At 42.2% G+C, this 17,548-nt stretch overlaps 1 protein-coding gene and 1 non-coding gene across 25 annotated transcripts in view; both read right to left on the reverse strand.

Annotated features, from left to right (window-relative positions):
* CAST (calpastatin) overlaps nucleotides 1-2,032 on the reverse strand; it is a 106,502-nt gene extending 104,470 nt beyond the window's left edge. For 6 of the 24 annotated variants that reach the window (XM_074383209.1, XM_074383213.1, XM_074383202.1 and 3 more), the window contains exon 1: nucleotides 1,775-2,032. In XM_074383209.1, coding sequence (XP_074239310.1) covers nucleotides 1,775-1,849 — 75 coding nt within the window. In that variant the 5' untranslated portion in view covers nucleotides 1,850-2,032. Of the gene's footprint in view, nucleotides 1-965; nucleotides 1,109-1,774 lie in introns of those variants that run through there. The other 18 variants (XM_074383212.1, XM_074383210.1, XM_010340272.3 and 15 more) reach the window with 5 other exon arrangements.
* Nucleotides 2,033-16,694: 14,662 nt separating this feature from the next.
* LOC120365455 (U4 spliceosomal RNA) lies at nucleotides 16,695-16,830 on the reverse strand. Its single transcript, XR_005580395.1, has one exon. It is a non-coding gene; the product is annotated as a U4 spliceosomal RNA (small nuclear RNA).
* Between the last annotated feature and the right edge of the window lie 718 nt (nucleotides 16,831-17,548).

Here is a 17,548-nt window from a genome sequence, read left to right on the forward strand (position 1 = left end):
TAACAGTTTCTTGATTCTTACATACGATTTCTAGCTCCAAAGAGTGATTCCAACATCTTTGCTTTTTCCAACACCACATGCTAAGAGAGAAAAGAGACATGCCTAACTAATTTTTAAATTCTCACCATAAATCAGTGGGACATAAACATTTTGGCTTTCATCGTCAACAAAACTTGTGTGTGTGTGTGTGTGTGTGTGTGTGTGTGTGTGTGTGTGTGTTTGGACAGCCATTTAATGTTAAATCATGCTTCCTGGTTCCAAAACACTAGAAGTGCCAGCTTGACTGGATATCACACCTAATTGGTAGGACACATTCAATGCACCAAACAAATGGAACGTTCTCGTCCCTCATCCAAAGCGATAAAGAGCACAACAGATCGCTGTCGTGCGCTCTCTCTCTGTCTCCGTCCCTCTCTCACGTCCTCGCTTTCTCTCTCCCATCCCTCCAACGCTCTGTCCAAGGGTCTTGGTCTCAGATCTCAGTTGCTTCTGCGCCTTGGTGTTTGGGATTTTCTCCTTGACTTACATTGCAGCTGCCTCCCCTTTGCGTTGGCAAATGTAAGTCCAACAACCTCCCTCTAAAAGTTTTGAGGTTTACTTAGGGGTTAAAAACAAACCCTAGATCTAAGCTCGTGTGAGCTGCGTCCGAGTTCATTCAGGAATCCACCTCCTAGACGGAATTCCTCCAGCAGCAATTCCAGTTCCATCCCACCTGTACCGGGGCGAATGAGGTGCACGCGCCGCGCACGCTCGGGCGCGCTCGCACATACCACAAGAGGGTGAGTCCCCGGCCTCTCCCGGAGCCTAACCTGACGGTCTGTGAGGAGGTCGCACCCGGTCCGCAACCCTTCTCCGCCAAACCTCGGACAACGCTTCGTCCGCACCCCGAGAAGGGCAAAGCCAACACACTCCCTTCCAACACCCTCCCTTCCCGGTCTTGCCCAGGCACAACCGCTCCTATTTACCGTCTTGTACCACCAGCTGGCGAATGCCATGGCGACAACCGGCTGGCTCCGATCCGCACGGCGGGGGACCCGGCGAGGACGCGGGGTGCTGTGCTGGGGGCGCCGGGCTCACACTATGCCTGGCCGGGACTTGGCTGGCACTGAGCTCGACTCACCCCGAGGCTGCCAGGTGGGCAGAACTCTGGGGGCGGGGCCAGTGGTAGACCCCGCCCCACCACGCCCCTCCCCGCCCCGCCCGCTCGATTTGACTCAGGGCTGGTTAGGGAAGAGGCTCCGGGCCTCCAGGTGGGCAGAACCTTGGGGGCGGGGCAAGTCGCAGGCCCCGCCCCGCAGCGCCCCTCCCCGCCCCACCCGCCCGATTTGGCTCGGGGCTGGGTAGGGAAGAGGTTCGGCGTCTGCAGGCAGCCGCGCCCTGCGGCCCGGCACTAGGGTAGAAGACTAGATCCCGCTGTCTAGTGAAACCACCCCACTCACTCGGAGGTCCTGAGTGAACCTCATTCCCCTTTGATCCTCATCCTCATTCACCACGTCTCACCTACCAACTTTTCTTGACGTGCCCCCACCCACCATACCCGGCCAACGCCACGCCCGGCGCTCTTGAGCCGGCCAGGAAACCGCGGCCACCTCCAGCCACCTGCCCAGCAGCGGCCGAGCCAGGAGCCCTCTCCCTGTCCCTCCTCTCCCTGCACCGCCGGGGCGCCAGGGGCGGTGGATCGGCCAGCCCGGCAACGCCCCTGGAGGGCGGCCACAGCTCCGGGACCCGGTCCCCAGGCTCCCAGCCCCGCGGCGCAGACAGGAGCTCCACTCACCTCCTGGGTGCGGCGGGCTGCGGCAGCGCGCCCGGGCCGCGGGGAGGCGGCGGGCTTCTGGCCGGGCTGGGACATGGCGAGGCCGCTGCGGGCGCTGCCTCCGGGAAGGCGCCGCGGAGAGTGGCCGGGAGGCCAGCGAGGAAGGGAGGGAGGGAGCGGAGGGCCCGGGAGCGCGCGGTGAGACAGCTTTTCCGACCCCACCCCAGGCCCGCACCGGGGTTCCCTTCGCCCTGTTGGGCCCTCCCCTTCCTGCCCGCGGGGGGACCGGGCTCCTGCCCTGTAACTTAACACCCTCCGCCCCGGTCCTCAACCGGTGACCCTCCCCGGCCCCAGCACTGCTCGGGCCCCGGTTGGTCAGAAAAAAAGGGGTTGGAGGTTACAGCGTTCCTCCTTCGATGCCCAGATCGATCTTGCAGTTGTGCAACGAGAGAGCGGGACCCGGGCGTGGCCCGTCTACGCTTCGACCTTCCTCCCAAGAATCCGGAGAAGTAGATACTCTTTTTACATTCCGCCCTGCTTTAGCTGAGTTTACCAACTCAAATCTGGCTCAAGCCTCGACTGTCTAGATAAGGAAGCGGATCATAAAAACAATTGGTCGGTGTGTGAGTGTTTAAGTGAGTGCACGCGCCTGTGTCTGTTTTATATGATTTTACTTTGTTCTTGGTAATTCTGAATTTTAATAAACTTTTATGGGGAGGAGATCATAGATGCCAGTGCAAACCGGAGAACAGTCCCAAATTTAAACCGTTATTAAACGGTTATAGTCTTTCTACAGTCCGGCGGGTTCTGTTTCTGAAGCTAGATTGCTTTTGTCTTGGGCTCATCTTAAACAGCACTTCCTGGTTTGGGGTTGGAAGTGAAATTTAACAAGCCCTCCTAGGACGCGCTCTTGTGAGAGACTGTCAGGCTGCAATTGCTGCTGGTTCACCATCGGGCCTGACAGAAAACCTGTTTGTTACCCTGCAACAGCAACATCATTTTGGGACTGGGAGTCACAGCTGTCTGCAGGATTGGGGTTTAGACAATTGAAGAGAGAGAAAGCAGATTTGTTTTGTTTTGTTTTGTTTTGTTTTGTTTTGTTTTGGAGTCTCAGTGTCGTTCTTTCGCCCAGGCTGGAGTGCAGTGGCGCGATCTCGGCTCACTACCGCAGCCTCCTGCCTCAGTCTCCTGAGTAGCTGAGACTACAGGCGCGTCACCACACCCAGCTAATTTATTTATTTATTTAGTAGCTTATTTATTTATTTTTAAGTAGAGACGGGGTTTCACCACGTTGGTCAGACTGGTCTTGAACTCCTGACCTCAACTGATGCACCCACTGCAGCTTCCCAAAGTGCTGGGATTACAGGCATGAGCCACCGCGCCCGGCCAGAAGGCAGATTTTAAGGAGAGACTTGTTATGCTATACGGTACCAGGCAGAACAGAATTCTGGTTTCCTCTCTACCTCCTCATTTTAGGAATTCTGACTTCTTCCTCAAAGGGTAGGCTAGCAGTATTCTTAATTTTGAGGGAGGGGGCAGGGGGAAGAAGAGGATTGAAATGCATTTCCTCTTAAAGGATTCTACTTACTATCTGTGTATCCAGTATTTCAACAGACAGCACTGCAGGAATTTATACATAAAAATAAAACAACTTAGATGTTGGGACTATGTCCACTCAGGAAAAAGAAATTGATTGTTGGTATCAGTTACATTCAGAAACGAGGGAAAGTATGCCATAAGTCTGAAAACAAGGTATTCTTATGGAGACCACACCACTACAGCAATTTAAACAAGCACAAAAGCTGTAGTGGTGAGGTGACAGGCAGCTCCTCCTTCCTGGCCTCCCCCCCAAGAACTACAATGATTTTCTTACTAGGGAGCCTGAATGTCCCAGATTCAAGGTTTTAGATCCCTGAAGTACTTTATTCAAACTCTGGAATGGTTTCCACTGACTTGGTGGCATTAAAGTTTGAGGTATTTTCCAACAAAGTTTTTAAAAATTGAGTTTACAACCATCAAAAACAATGAGTTCCTGTCCTTTGTAGGGACATGGATGAACCGGGAAACCATCATTCACAGCAAACTGACACAAGAACAGAAAATCAAACACTGCATGTTCTCACCTGTAGGCGGGTGATGAACAATGAGAACACATGGACACAGGGAGGGGAGCATCACACACTGGGATCTGTGGGGCAGGGGGAGGAATAGGGGAGGAATAGCGGGGAGTGGGGAGTTAGGGAGAGAGAGCATGTGGAGAAATGCCAGATATAGCTGATGGGGAGGAAGGCAGCAAATCACACTGCCATGTGTGTACCTATGCAACAATCTTGCATGTTCTTCACATGTACCCCAAAACCTAAAATGCAATAAAAAAATTGAGTTCAAACCGGTTATGTATTTCTTGAGACATCCTATGTAAAGCACTGTGAAAGGAAGAGTAGAAGGTAGATTTAGAGACTAAAAAGATGCATTTCCTGCCCCCAGGGACTGACAGTTTAGGCCTAGTTTAAAGAGTCAGAACTCACATAAGCAGAACAATTGCTAAACAATGCATTAATGATTATCAGTAAAAGAATTTCAGAGAAGTTGAAACCCCTGATGCTTCACTTTCTCTTGTAGCCAGTGAAGAATTACTGGAACTTTTATATCATGGAGCAGCATTTTTTTTTTTTTTTTTTTTTTTTTAAGATGGAGTTTCGCTCTTGTTACCCAGGCTGGAGTGCAATGGTGCGATCTCGGCTCACCGCAACCTTTGCCTCCTTGGTTCAGGCAATTCTCCTGCCTCAGCCTCCCGAGTAGCTTGGATTACAGGCAGGTGCCACCATGCCCAGCTAAGTTTTTGTATTTTTATTAGAGATGGTGTTTCACCATGTTGACCAGGATGGTCTCGATCTCTTGACCTCATGATCCACCTGCCTCGGCCTCCCAAAGTGCTGGGATTACAGGCATGAGCCACGGCGCCCAGCCCGGACCAGCATTTACTAATTTGGGGAAGCTCCTTTTAAATATAGATAGCTTTGGGGTCCGGCTTGGTGGCTCACACCTGTAATCCTAGCACTTTGGGAGGCCAAGACGGGCAGATTGCCTGAGCTCGGGAGTTTGTGACCAACCTGGGCAACATGGCAAAACCCTGTCTCTACTACAAATACAAAAAACTAGCTGGCTGTGGTGGCATGCGCCTGTAATCCCAGCTACTCAGGAGACTGAGACACGAGAATCCCTTGAACCCAGGAGGTGAAGGTTGCAGTGAGCCAAGATTGCACCACTGCACTCCAGCCTGGGTGACAGAGTGAGACTCTGTCTCAAGAAAAAATAAATAAACTAAAAATAAATAAATAAATAGCTTTTGCTACATTATTGTCTGCACATAGGTAATCATTTATTCCTTTATTTACTCAGTAACAGATGCCTGCTATGGGGAAGTACTGGAGACATCTTACACTAAAAAACTTTACAATTAGAAGAGACAGACAAGTAAATACAGGAATACCTCATTTTATTGCTCTTGCTTTATAGCACTTCACAGATATGTGTTTTTTACAAAACGAAGGCTTGTGGCAACCATGCCTTGAGCATGTCAATAGCATTACAGCATGTGTTCACTTCATGTCTCTGTGCCACATTTTGGTAATTCTTGCAACACTTCACACTTTTTTCATTATATCTGTTATATGATCTGTGATCAGAGATCTTTGGTGTTACTATTGTAATGATTTTGGGGCACCACATACTATACCTTTAGAAGATAGAGAACTTAATCCATAAATATTGTGTGTGTTCTGACTGCTCCACCAAAGGGCTGTTCTACCTAGGAATCAATTTGCACGTAAATATATACTTGAAACAGTATTCCTATAAAGAAGTAAATAACAGAGTCAAAGAAACACCCAGGTAAGGCCAGGTGTGGTGGCTCATGCCTGTAATCCCAGTGTTTGGGGAGGTCTGAGGCAGGCAGCAGAGGCGGGCAGATCACGAGGTCAGGAGTTCAAGATCCGCCTGACCAACGTGATGAAACCCCATCTCTACTAAAAATAAAAAAATTAGCCGGGACTGGTGGCGCATGCCTGTAATCCCAACTACTCAGGAGGCTGAGGCAGTGAATCGCTTGAACTGGTGAGGCAGAGGTTGCAGTGAGCAGAGATCACACCACTGCACTCCAGCCTGGGTGACAGAGTGAGACTCCGTATCATTAAAAAAAAAAAGAGGCTGGGCGCTGTGGCTCATGCCTGTAATATCAGCACTTTGGGAGGCCGAGGTGGGCAGATCACCTGAGATCAGGAGTTCAAGACAAGCCTGACCAACATGGAGAAACTTTGTCTTAAATAAAAAAAGAAAGAAAAAAACACACCCAAGTAAGTATCACATCACATTTGCTGGAGACTGCCATATTTTGGCAATACAACACAGTGGGTAAAGCCTAAGAGTTTTAGATCCACACAGCTGTGTTTAAATCCCAGCCCTGCTACTTATGGACCGCATACCTCAAGCAAATTACTTAATCACTCTAAGTATCAGTTCTCTTACCTGCTACCTGTGGATGATAAAGCTGAATACCCACATCCTATGGTTATTCCGACAATGGAATAAGGCAGTGTATTAAAGCACTTGACATAGTGCCTCATGTATGATAATTGTTTGATAAATGCTGGTTGCAATTATTAAATGGCATTTATTATTAATAATTAAAAATTTCAAAACCTCTGAATGTTCTTTGGATAGGGGCAAAGCATTTTTTGATCTCCAGTTAGAAGCAACCCCCTGTCTAGTCAATGAATATTCCAGATCTGCTGCCATTCAACCCACATTCCAGACATTCTCTAGATCATAAAATGAGCCATAGCTGAGCAGTACCCCAGGAAAGCTCTAATTCAGACCCACATACCTGAGCTGGCAGCCAGAATTCATGCTGATGTGCTCATTCCCAATAATGGGGACTTCTTCCATTTTTCATTTTCTTTCTTCTTCTTCTTCTTTTTTTTTTTTTTTTGGTTTATTTCTTTTGTGTATGTGCTGATAGAGTGGCTGGTTATTTGAAATAACTTTAACATTTGTTAGGCAACAAGAAACCAAATTTGGGATGATGTGTGCATGGTAATGAACTTACTAAACCCAAAGTACTACCATGTTCCTGTCCTGAGATAGGAGCAAGTTCATCATGGCCCCTCAGACCTCGAGGCAACACAGAAAACTGAGTCACGAAATTACACTTTTTTTTTTTTTTTTTTAAACAGTCTCACTCTGTTGCCCAGGCTGGAGTGTAGTGGTCTGATCTCGGCTCACTGCAACCTCCACCTCCTGGGTTCAAGTGATTCTCCTCCCTCAGACTCCTGAATAGCTGGTATTACAGGTGCCCACCACCACACCCAGCTAATATTTATATTTTTAGTAGAGATGGGGTTTCACCATGTTGATCAGGCTGGTCTTGAACTCCTGACCTCAGTGATCCACCAGCCTCCCAAAGTGCTGGGATTACAGGTGTGAGCCACTGCACCCAGTCTACAAAATTACATTTTCAGACAAGCAAGTGTATCTCTGGAAATCAAGTTATATTTTTGAACTCTTGTCGCTTTCCATTAACTTTCTTTTTTCTCCCACTCACAAACACCATCTTATGGGATTAATTTTCTATATGGAAATTTTAGCAGCCCAAATATCTATCTCTACAGCCAACTGTTTGCTTCAAATACTTACCAAAGCTAGATTAATATTTTAATGTGTTATTTCTGTCTGGAATGTATCCAGACACAGTCATTCATAGGAATCAACTTTTATTGTAAGAATTCTTATATTTTTGTTATACGGAAGATTTTGAATGAATTATCTTATCCTTTCTATATATTCTAACCTATCCCCTCTTGCCCCCCAAAATTATCATCTAAATCCAGGCGTAGCCTTCATTTTCTCCTTCAGACTGTCTTTCATCCATTAATAGGTATTTCCTGTAACCTATCCAGAAGGCATTTAGACTGGGACGATATGCTGAGCAAACCACATTTCTTCACTATAGAGAAAAAGAAACCACAATTGGTCATCACTGTGACTCACCCCAGGCTTCTACCACCACACCCAAGCCACACAATACTGCAAACAATTTGATTAGATTTAACACAGAAAATAAAGCCATCCTGCAAAGCAAGATTTTTATGTTCCAAGGTATGCCTAAGATCACCTCTCTTTGGTGATTGGTTATCAAATAGTCTTGATCCTTCTTGTTGCTGATCACTTCACATTACCTATTTATTGGTGTTGGGTTTGTTTTCACTTTTGTTTCTTTCCCTGCATTTCTGTTTCCAGCTCAGAATATTGTAGAAAGAAATGTGACTTTTCTAAGACGTTAGAAAACTGCCTGTCCACCACAGTGTTTTTGTCTTTTTTTTTTTTTTTTTTTTAATTGAGAAAAAGTATCTCTTTGACTTTAACACTCAAAGTCATTTTGGGCACATGCAGAATCTTGATTTCTTTGACTCAAAAGTAAGAATTCACTAGTTTTTAGAAAAAAGAGTTTTGAACATGCACCAGGGGCCATTTGGAATATCTGCCCAGCTCTCTCCCATTCTACCTTGGAGTAGAATTCTAGATCCCATCAGAGATCCATTACTCTATCCCTCTTCTTTGCAGCCCACAGTTGACTGGACCAACGGTACACCTGACTTGAACTGACCCAAACAAGTTTTCTTTCCTCACTGGGAGATGGGGACTGAATAATGAAATTAAGAGAAAGATAGAGGAAAAAACTTTCTGGGTCCTAAAAATGGTAACATGAAGCATGCAGACCTGGGCTTCACTATAGACGCTGAGGACCCAGAAAGCCAGCCTGCACCGGAAGAAGGAACATGCCTGCCAGGAAAGCAGAGATGGGAGGAGGTAGAAGAGGGCTGAGCTTCCTTGCAACCTTCCAGTTATGAGCTCCACTCTTCAGTGAGACACAGTTGCATTCAAAAGGCTTTGGTTCTGGGAGGTACCTTTTAGCCTTCAAAGTAATCTCTCCTCATTTTTGTTTTCATAGTACAAGTTGTTTTTTCTGTTATTTATTAACCAAAGGAGTCTCAACAAATTCAGAAACTAAGCAGAATATGCATGAAGTATGTAACTTGTTTTCTTTCTTTCTTTCTTTCTTTTTTGTTGTACTTTAGGTTCTGGGGTACCTGTGCAAGTCATGCAGGATTGTTGCATAGGTGCACACATGGCAATGTGGTTTGCTGCCTGCATCCCCCCAACACCTACATCTGGCATTTCTCTCTACGTTATCCCTCCTCGACCTCCCCACTCCACTGCTGTCCCTCACTTGACCCCCGCAACAGACCCCAGTGTGTGATGCTCCCTTCCCTGTATCCCTGTGTTCTCATTGTTCAACACCTGCCTATGAGTAAGAACATGCTGTGTTTGATTTTCTGTTCTTGTGTCAGTTTGCTGAGAATGATGGTTTCCAGATTCATCCATGTCCCTACAAAGGACATGAACTCATCATTTTTTATGGCTGCATAGTTCCATGGTGTATATGTGACACATTTTCCTTTTCCAGCCTATCATCGATGGGCATTTGGGTTGATTCCAGGTCTTCGCTGTTGTAAACAGTGCCACTAGGAACATACGTGTGTATGTGTCTTTATAATAAAATAGTTTATAAACCTTTGGATATATACCCAGTAATAGGATTGCTGGATCAGATGGAATTTCTATTTCTAGATCCTTGAGGAATTGCCACACTGTCTTCCACAGTGGTTGAACTAGTTTATACTCCCACCAACAGTGTAAAAGTGTTCCTATTTCTCCACATCCTCTCCAGCATCTGTTGTCTCCAGATTTTTTAATGATTGCCATTCTAACTGGCATGAGGTGATATTTCAATGTGGTTTTGATTTGCATTTCTCTAATGATCAGTGACAATGAGCATTTTTTCATATGTTCATGGGCCTCATATATGTCTTCTTTTGAAAAGTGTCTGTTCATATCCTTCACCCACATTTGGATGGGTTTGTTTATTTGTTTTCTTGTAAATCTGTTTTAGTTCTTTGTAGATTCTGGATATCAGCCGTTTGTCAGATGGGTAGATTGCAAAGATTTTTTTCCCATTCTGTTGATTGCCAGTTCACTCTAATGATTGTTTCTTTTGCTGTGCAGAAGCTCTGGATTTTAATTAGATCCCATTTTTCTATTTTGGCTTTTGCTGCCAATGCTTTTGGTGTTTTAGTCATGAAGTCCCTGCCTATGCCTATGTCCTGAATGGTTTTGCCTAGCTTTTCTTCTAGGGTTTTTATAGTGTTAGGTCTTATGTTTAAGTCTTTAATCCATCTGGAGGTAATTTTAGTGTAAGGTGTTGGGAAGGGGTCCAGTTTCTGCTTTCTGCACATTGCTAGTCAGTTTTCCCAACACTATTTATTAAACAGGGAATCCTTTCCCCATTGCTTCTTTCTGTCAGGTTTGTCAAAGATCAGATGGTTGTAGATGCGTGACATTGCCTCTGAAGCCTCTGTTCTGTTCCATTGGTCAATATCTCTATTTTGGTACCAGTACCATGTTGTTTTGATTACTGTAGCCTTGCAGTATAGTTTGAAATCAGGTAGCGCGATGCCTCTGGCTTTGTTCTTTTTGCTTAGGATTGTCTTGGCTATGTGGGCTCTCTTTTGGTTCCATATGAAATTTTAAGATATTTATTTCCAGTTGTGTGAAGAAGGTCATTGGCAGCTTGATGGGGATAGCATTGAATCTATAGATTACTTTGGGCTCTCTTTTGGTTTCACATGAAGTTTAAGGTGTTTTTTTCCAGTTCTATGAAGAAGGTCATTGGTAGCTTGATGGGGATAACATTGAGTCTATAGATAACTTTGGGCAGTATGGCCATTTTCACAATATTGATTCTTCCTAACCATGAGCATGGAATGTTTCTCCATCTGTTTGTGTCCTCTCCTATTTCCTTGAGCAGTGGTTTGTAGTTCTCCTTGAAGAGGTCCTTCACATCCTTTTTTAGTTGTATCCCTAGGTATTTTATTCTCTTTGTAGCAATTGTGAATGGGAGTTTGCTCATGATTTGGCTCTCTGTTAGTCTGTTATTGGTGTATAGAAATGTGTGATTTCTGCACATTGATTTTGCATCCTGAGACTTTGCTGAAGTTGCTTATCAGTTTCAGGAGATTTTGATCTGAGATGATAGGGTCTTCTAAATATACAGTCATGTCATCTGCAAATAGAGACAATTTGACTTCCTCCTTTCCTAATTGAATACCTTTTATTTTTTTTCTTGCCTAATTACTCTGGCTAGAACTTCCAATACTATATTGGAGTGGTGAGAGAGGGCCTCCTTGTCTGGTGCCGGATTTCAAAGGGAATGCTTCCAGTTTTTGCCCATTCAGTATGATATTGGCTGTTGGTTTGTCATAAATAGCTTTTATTATTTTGAGATGTGTTCCTTCAATACCTAGTTTATTGAGTTTTTTAGCATAAAGCGCTGTTGAATTTTGTCAAAGGACTTCTCTGCATCTATTGAGATGATCATGTGTTTTTTGTCTTTAGTTTTGTTTATGTGGTGAATTACATTATAGACTTGTGTATGTTGAACCAGCCTTGCATTCCCGGGATGAAGCCTACTTGATTGTGATGAACAAGGTTTTTGATGTGCTGTTGCAATTGGTTTGCCAGTATTTTATTGAAGATTTTTGCACCTATGTTCATCATGAATATTGGTCTGAAGTTTTTGTTGTTGTTGTTGAGTCTCTGCTGAGTTTTGGTATCAGGATGATGTTGGTCTCATAAAATGATTTGGGAAGGATTCTGTCTTTTTGTATTGTTTGGAATAGTTTCAGAAAGAATGCACCAGCTCCTCTTTGCACATCTGGTAGAATTCAGCTGTGTATCTGTCTGGATCTGGACTTTTTTTGGTTGGTAGGCTGTTAATTGCTGCCTCAACTTAAGCCCTTGTTACTGGTCTGTTCAAGGTTTCAATTTCCTGGTTTAGGCTTAGGAGGGTGCAAGTGTCCAGGAATTTATCCATTTCTTCTAGGTTTACTGGTTTATGTGCATAGACTTGTTTGTCGTAATCTCTGATGGTAGTTTGTATTTCTGTGGAATCGGTAGTGATATCCCTTTTATCACTTTTTATTGCATCTATTTGATTCTTCTCTCTTTTCTTTTTTATTCGTCTGGCTAGCAGTCTGTCTATTTTGAAGGCACAACGTATCAGAATCTCTGGGATACATTTAAAGCAGTGTCTAGAGGGAAATTTATAGCAATAAATGCCCACCAGAGAAGCGAGGGAAGATCTACAATTGACACCCAATCATCAAAATTGAAAGAGCTAGAGGGGCAAGATCAAAAAAACTCAAAAGCTAGAAGAAGACAAGAAATAACTAAGATCAGAGCAGAACTGAAGGAGACAGAGACACAAAAAGACCCTTCAAAAAATCAATAAATTTAGGAGGTAGTGTTTTGAAAAGATCAACAAAATAGACCACTTGCCAGATTAATATATTGTTTTTAAGTAAAGTTCTCAGTAATTTTTCCAAACTTTTTTCCCCATTGTCCTCAGTAAGAAACACATCTTACCTTGCAACTAGTACATATACATTCACATAATAAGAACATGAAGTTTCATGAAACAATTCTTATCTTTATTACTTATGATCAGGTAAAAGCAATGTATAATGTGAATATTTATGTTTTACTAATCTATAAACACAAAATGGAAACAAATCAAAAACAAACAATACCAAATTAAAAATTAGGAGATATTTTATTCAATGCTGCAGCTATGTGTTTTTGTTATTTTAATTGGGTCAAGATTGAAAATCCTCATTTACACAAATAGGCTCTTGAGAATGTTAACATGGCAGCATATTCTGATGTTTAACTTCTTAATACTTTATTCAAATTTCTTTTTTAAACTGATGATGATGACTCACTAATGTCATAACTGACTATTGTCCCCACAGTTTGAAAAACAGTAAGCCAGAAATATCATTAAATTGCCTATTACTAAGATGAGCTAAGATAAGGCAAATGCATTGCAAGTATCTACAATAGATCCTTATTTGAGCTCAGACGTCTGTAATTTTTTTTTTTTTTTTTTTTTTTTTTTGAGACAGTCTTACTCTGTCACCTAGGCTGGAGTGCTGTGGCATAATCTCAGCTTACTGCAACCTCTACCTCTTGGGTTCAATCAATTCTCTGCCTCAACCTCCCCAGTAGCTGGGATTACAGGCACTCGCCACCATGCCAGGCTGATATTTGTATTTTTAGTAGAGACAGGGTTTCACCACCTTTGCCAGGCTGGTCTTAAACTTCTGACCTCGTGATCCACCTGCCTTGGCCTCCCAAAGTGCTGGATTACAGGTGTGAGCCACTGTGCCTGCCACATCTGTCTTTTTTGAAGCTCTCTAGAGGGGAATCCCAGTTTTTCATTCACTACTGTGGATAATTTGTAAAATTCTCCTTATGTGGAGAGTCATCTGCATTTCACTGTGGACTGCCATTCAAATTCATTTCTTCTTAATAATGAACAGGTGCTCTAAAGCTTCTCTTTGCCTGGGTCTATCCTTATCTCTGCCTTACCCCACTTACCCACAGGAAGCTACACTGGTCCACCCCTGGGCTATGCCTGACCCATCCTCTTTCCCCTTCTTGCAGTTTTCCATGTTGCTGTTCTTCTGGGAGACTCTCATCTTCCTATCTGATATTCTAAATCCTGCATATCCTTCAAGTACCAGCATAAGCTCACCCACCATCAGGTCTTGCTGATCATGCTGCCCCGTATCTTTTCTTCCTTTTCTGATCACCTATAGGCCTGCAAAGGTTTTTATTCCATATTTATTGATACAGAAAAATATTGAGGATCCTGTTGGAAAAACAGTGTATTTATAAATTAGGATGTACATTGTAGAACTAAAGATAAAGATAAAGCTATACATCCAGAAATTAACTAGATGTATTTGTCTAATTCTTTTTTTTTTTTTTTATAAGAAGAAAAAGAATAAAGAAGAGGAAGAAAGAGAAAGAGGAAGAGGGAGAGAGGATGGGGGTATTGCTTTATTGCCCGGGCTAGAATGCAGTCTAAATATGGGTATGCCTGTAATTGTCCTAATAATGGAGACATGAAAGAAAATGAGGGAAGAGAATAACAAAGAAGGAGCCAACCAACATTTCGTTTAAACTTCTAAGTTGATATGATGTAGTACTGATAAGAGTGTATATTTTGTGTATTTAAAGTGGAGAGTTCTATAAATGTTAACTACATTTACTTGTTCCAGATCTGAGTTCAAGTCCTGGATATCGTTGTTAATTTTCTGTCTCATTGATCTGTCTAATATTAATGTTGAAGCCTCCCACTATTATTGTGTGGGAGTCTAAGTCTCTTTATTACTCTTGTATGTCTGGGTATTCCTGTATTGGGTGCATATATATTTAGGATCTTTAGCTCTTGTTGTTGCATTGATCCTTTTATCATTATATAATGTCCTTCTTTGCTTCTTTTGATCTTTGTTGCTTTAACAATTATTTTATCAGAGGCAAAAATTGTAACATCTGCTATTTATTTATTTATTTTAGCTCTCTGTTTGGTTGGTAAATCTTTCTCCATCCCTTGTTTTGAGTCTTTGTGTATCCTTGAATGTGAGATGGGTCTGGATGCAGCATGCTGATGGGTTTTAGTTTTTTATTCAAATTGCCTGTCTGTCTTTGGATTGGGGGATTTAGTCAATTTAAATTTAGAATTAATAATGATATATGTGAGTTTAATACTGCCATTTAATATTAGCTGGCTATTTTGCCCATTAGTTGATGTAAATTCTTCATTATATTGATGCTCTTTTTGGTATTTTTTAGAAAGGCTGATACTGTTTGTTTCTTTCTATTTGTAGTGGTTCTTTCAGAAGCTCTTGTAAAGCAGGCCTGATGGTGATGAAATCTCTGAGTGCTTGCTTGTTCACAAAAAACTTTATTTTTCCTTCACTTATGAAGCTTAGTTTGGCTGGTTGTGAAATTGTTGGTTGAAAGTTCTTTTCTTTAAGGATGTTGAACATTGGTCGCCACTCTCTTCTGGCTTGTAGGGTTTCTGCTGAGAGATCTGCTGTAAGTCTGATAGGCTTCCCTTTGTGGGTAACCTGACCTTTCTCTCTGGCTGCCCTTAGTATTTTCTCCTTCATTTCAACCCTGGTGAATCTGACGATTATGTGCCTTGGGGTTGCTCTTCTTGAGGAGTATCTTTGTGGTGTTCTCTGTATTACCTGAAGTTGAATATTATCCTGCCTTACTAGGTTGGGAAAATTTTCCTGAATAATGTCCTGAAGCGTATTTTCCAGCTTGGATTCATTCTCTTCGTCACATTCAGGTACACCTATCAAACATAGATTAGGTCTTTTCACATAGTCCCATATTTCTTGGAGACTTTGCTCGTTCCTTTTTATCCTTTTTTCTCTAATCTTGTCTTCTTGTTTTATTTCATTGAGTTGGTCTTCGACCTCTGATATCCTTTCTTCTGCTTGATCAATTCAGCTGTTAAAACTTGTGCATACTTCATGTAGTTCTCGTATTGTGTTTTTCAGCTCCATCAATTCACTTATTTTCCTCTCTAAATTGTGTATTCTTGTTAACATTTCATCAAATCTTTTTTCAAAGTGCTTAGTTTCTTTGGATTGTGTTAGAACAAGTTCTTTTAATTCACAGAAGTTTCTTATTATCCACATTTTGAAGCCTGCTTCTGTAATTGGAACACACTCGTTCTCCATCAAGCCTTGTTCCGTTGCTGATGAGGAACTGGGATCCCCTGCTAAGGGAGAGGCATTCTGATCTTGGGTATTCTCAGCCTTTTTTTGGCTGTTTTCTTCCCTTCGTTGTAGATTTATCCATCTGTGGCCTTTGTATTTACCGTCTTTGTAATTGGGTTTCCGAGTGGACGTCCAACTTATTGATTCTCAGCGCTGAAATCTGACCAACCCACTGCACCGACTAAATCAGTGGCATTAAGATTGATGGTGTTTTTCTGCCTCTGCACCAAGAACCGTCGCTCCGAGGCACTGGCAAAATCGCCTCGCCGGTCACAAGAGTCGCGCTGGCGACCCGTGGGGCTCCTCCGCTGGGAATCTCCTGGTGCATGAGCAACAAGAATTCATGTGAAGGTGTGGCGTCCTCTCGTTCTTTGCGCTTTCACTGGGAGCTACAATCCCGAGCTGCTAGTGATCAGCCATCTTGGATCTCTCTCGTATTTGTGTAATTCTATTTTGGTTTTATTTTCCCAGTTTATGTTTCCTTATTAACACATAGTATACAATAAAAATAATAAAAGGAAACTCTTAACTTTTGAGCTCACTGTGAATGTCTTCTATTATTTGAGTGCTCATCAAATTTAACACAAATACATATGGGCTTAATTGTTCTCTTCTCATGTGTTCAGCTTCCACTTCCAAATGTATTGCAATGTTCTTGAAAATCCAAATGATACTTGTCTGTTTTTTCTTAATTTTTGTTTTCCAATTTTGATATAACAGCAAGTTATTGATGAACTTGCTCTTGATAACAACTGAATGTAGTCAAGTAAAAGCTTATACTGTGTATGTCTAGAAGACCTTTATGTTATATTTTATTTCCTTCAGACCACTGAACACTCTGTAAATATTGCCTCTCAGATTAAAGCATAACATCAGAGAAAAGGAGAGTGCTTTGTTTTTGAAACTGATATATACAATAGCTATGCAAACTATACATGTGAGGTTTTTTTTGCTTACGCTATGTACTCCACAATTTGGTTTTCTTAAGAAAAAGATACAGGAAGGAAAATGAGAGAAGAAGTGAAAGTGAAAGAAAGGTAAGAAAGACAATGAAAAAAGAAAATGATAAAGAGAAAGGAGAGACACAAGGGAAGAGAAAAGGGAGAGAGGAAGAAGAAAAAGGAAAAATGGATAGTCAAACAACAGGAATGAAAAAGGGGAAATTAAGTAGTATTTTTTTTCAGTCTTTATAGAGACTGAAATTGCCAATGCCAACTATATTTCAAGTTGTCATGGCAGGGTATTGGGAAAGTTTTCAATTAGCAATAATCGTGCCTCAGATACACCTCATTGCCTGTACCATTGCCACTGCGCAAAGCTAATTAAGTAGTATTTTTAAGAGGAAACAATAAATATTAGACTAAAGTTACCACCACAATAAGACCCATAGTTATTTACTTGCTTATTTATTTATTTTGTTTTTCAGTCTTTCAAGTATTTAAAGACAGTTATTTTGGGCCCCAAATTCTTTTTTCTTTTCTGCTTAAAGAAGTCAAAATGAAATATTCCTTAGTTCTCTAAATATTGGGTTGAGATACAAGATAAAGATCTGAGAGAAAAGAAAAAGAGTCTTTGAATAATTTTTATTTTATCTATAATTTATCTTTTGCTGACTGTAATCTAGGACTTTACAGGCATTTTATAAATCCTCACAGCAATGTTATGAGGTTTTATTTGTACCCTTATTTTACAGAGAAGAAGATGCCTGTTTTAAGAAGATAAGACTTCCGGTCAGGTACTGCCTACTACCCTGGGAGGGAATGAAAAAAAAAAAAAGAAAAGAAAAGAAGATAAGACTTCATCCACAGCTGGGAAGTGGCAGAGCCAGATTCCAAAGCCAGGTCTTCTAACTACACTTCCTCTCCAAATAGTTGCCCTTTCTGGAGCAACAACTCAATTGTTCTTTTTTAATCATCTGTTTTTCTAGGTCTCCCAGAACTCTCTGGATGAGACCACATTTATTTATTATGAATTTATTTTGCAGTTGACTTAGAGAAAAAAATATGTGATTAGAAACACCTGTCTGGCATAACTTCAA

Source organism: Saimiri boliviensis, chromosome 1 (genome assembly GCF_048565385.1).
Source record: "Saimiri boliviensis isolate mSaiBol1 chromosome 1, mSaiBol1.pri, whole genome shotgun sequence".
Taxonomy (NCBI): Eukaryota; Metazoa; Chordata; class Mammalia; order Primates; family Cebidae; genus Saimiri; species Saimiri boliviensis.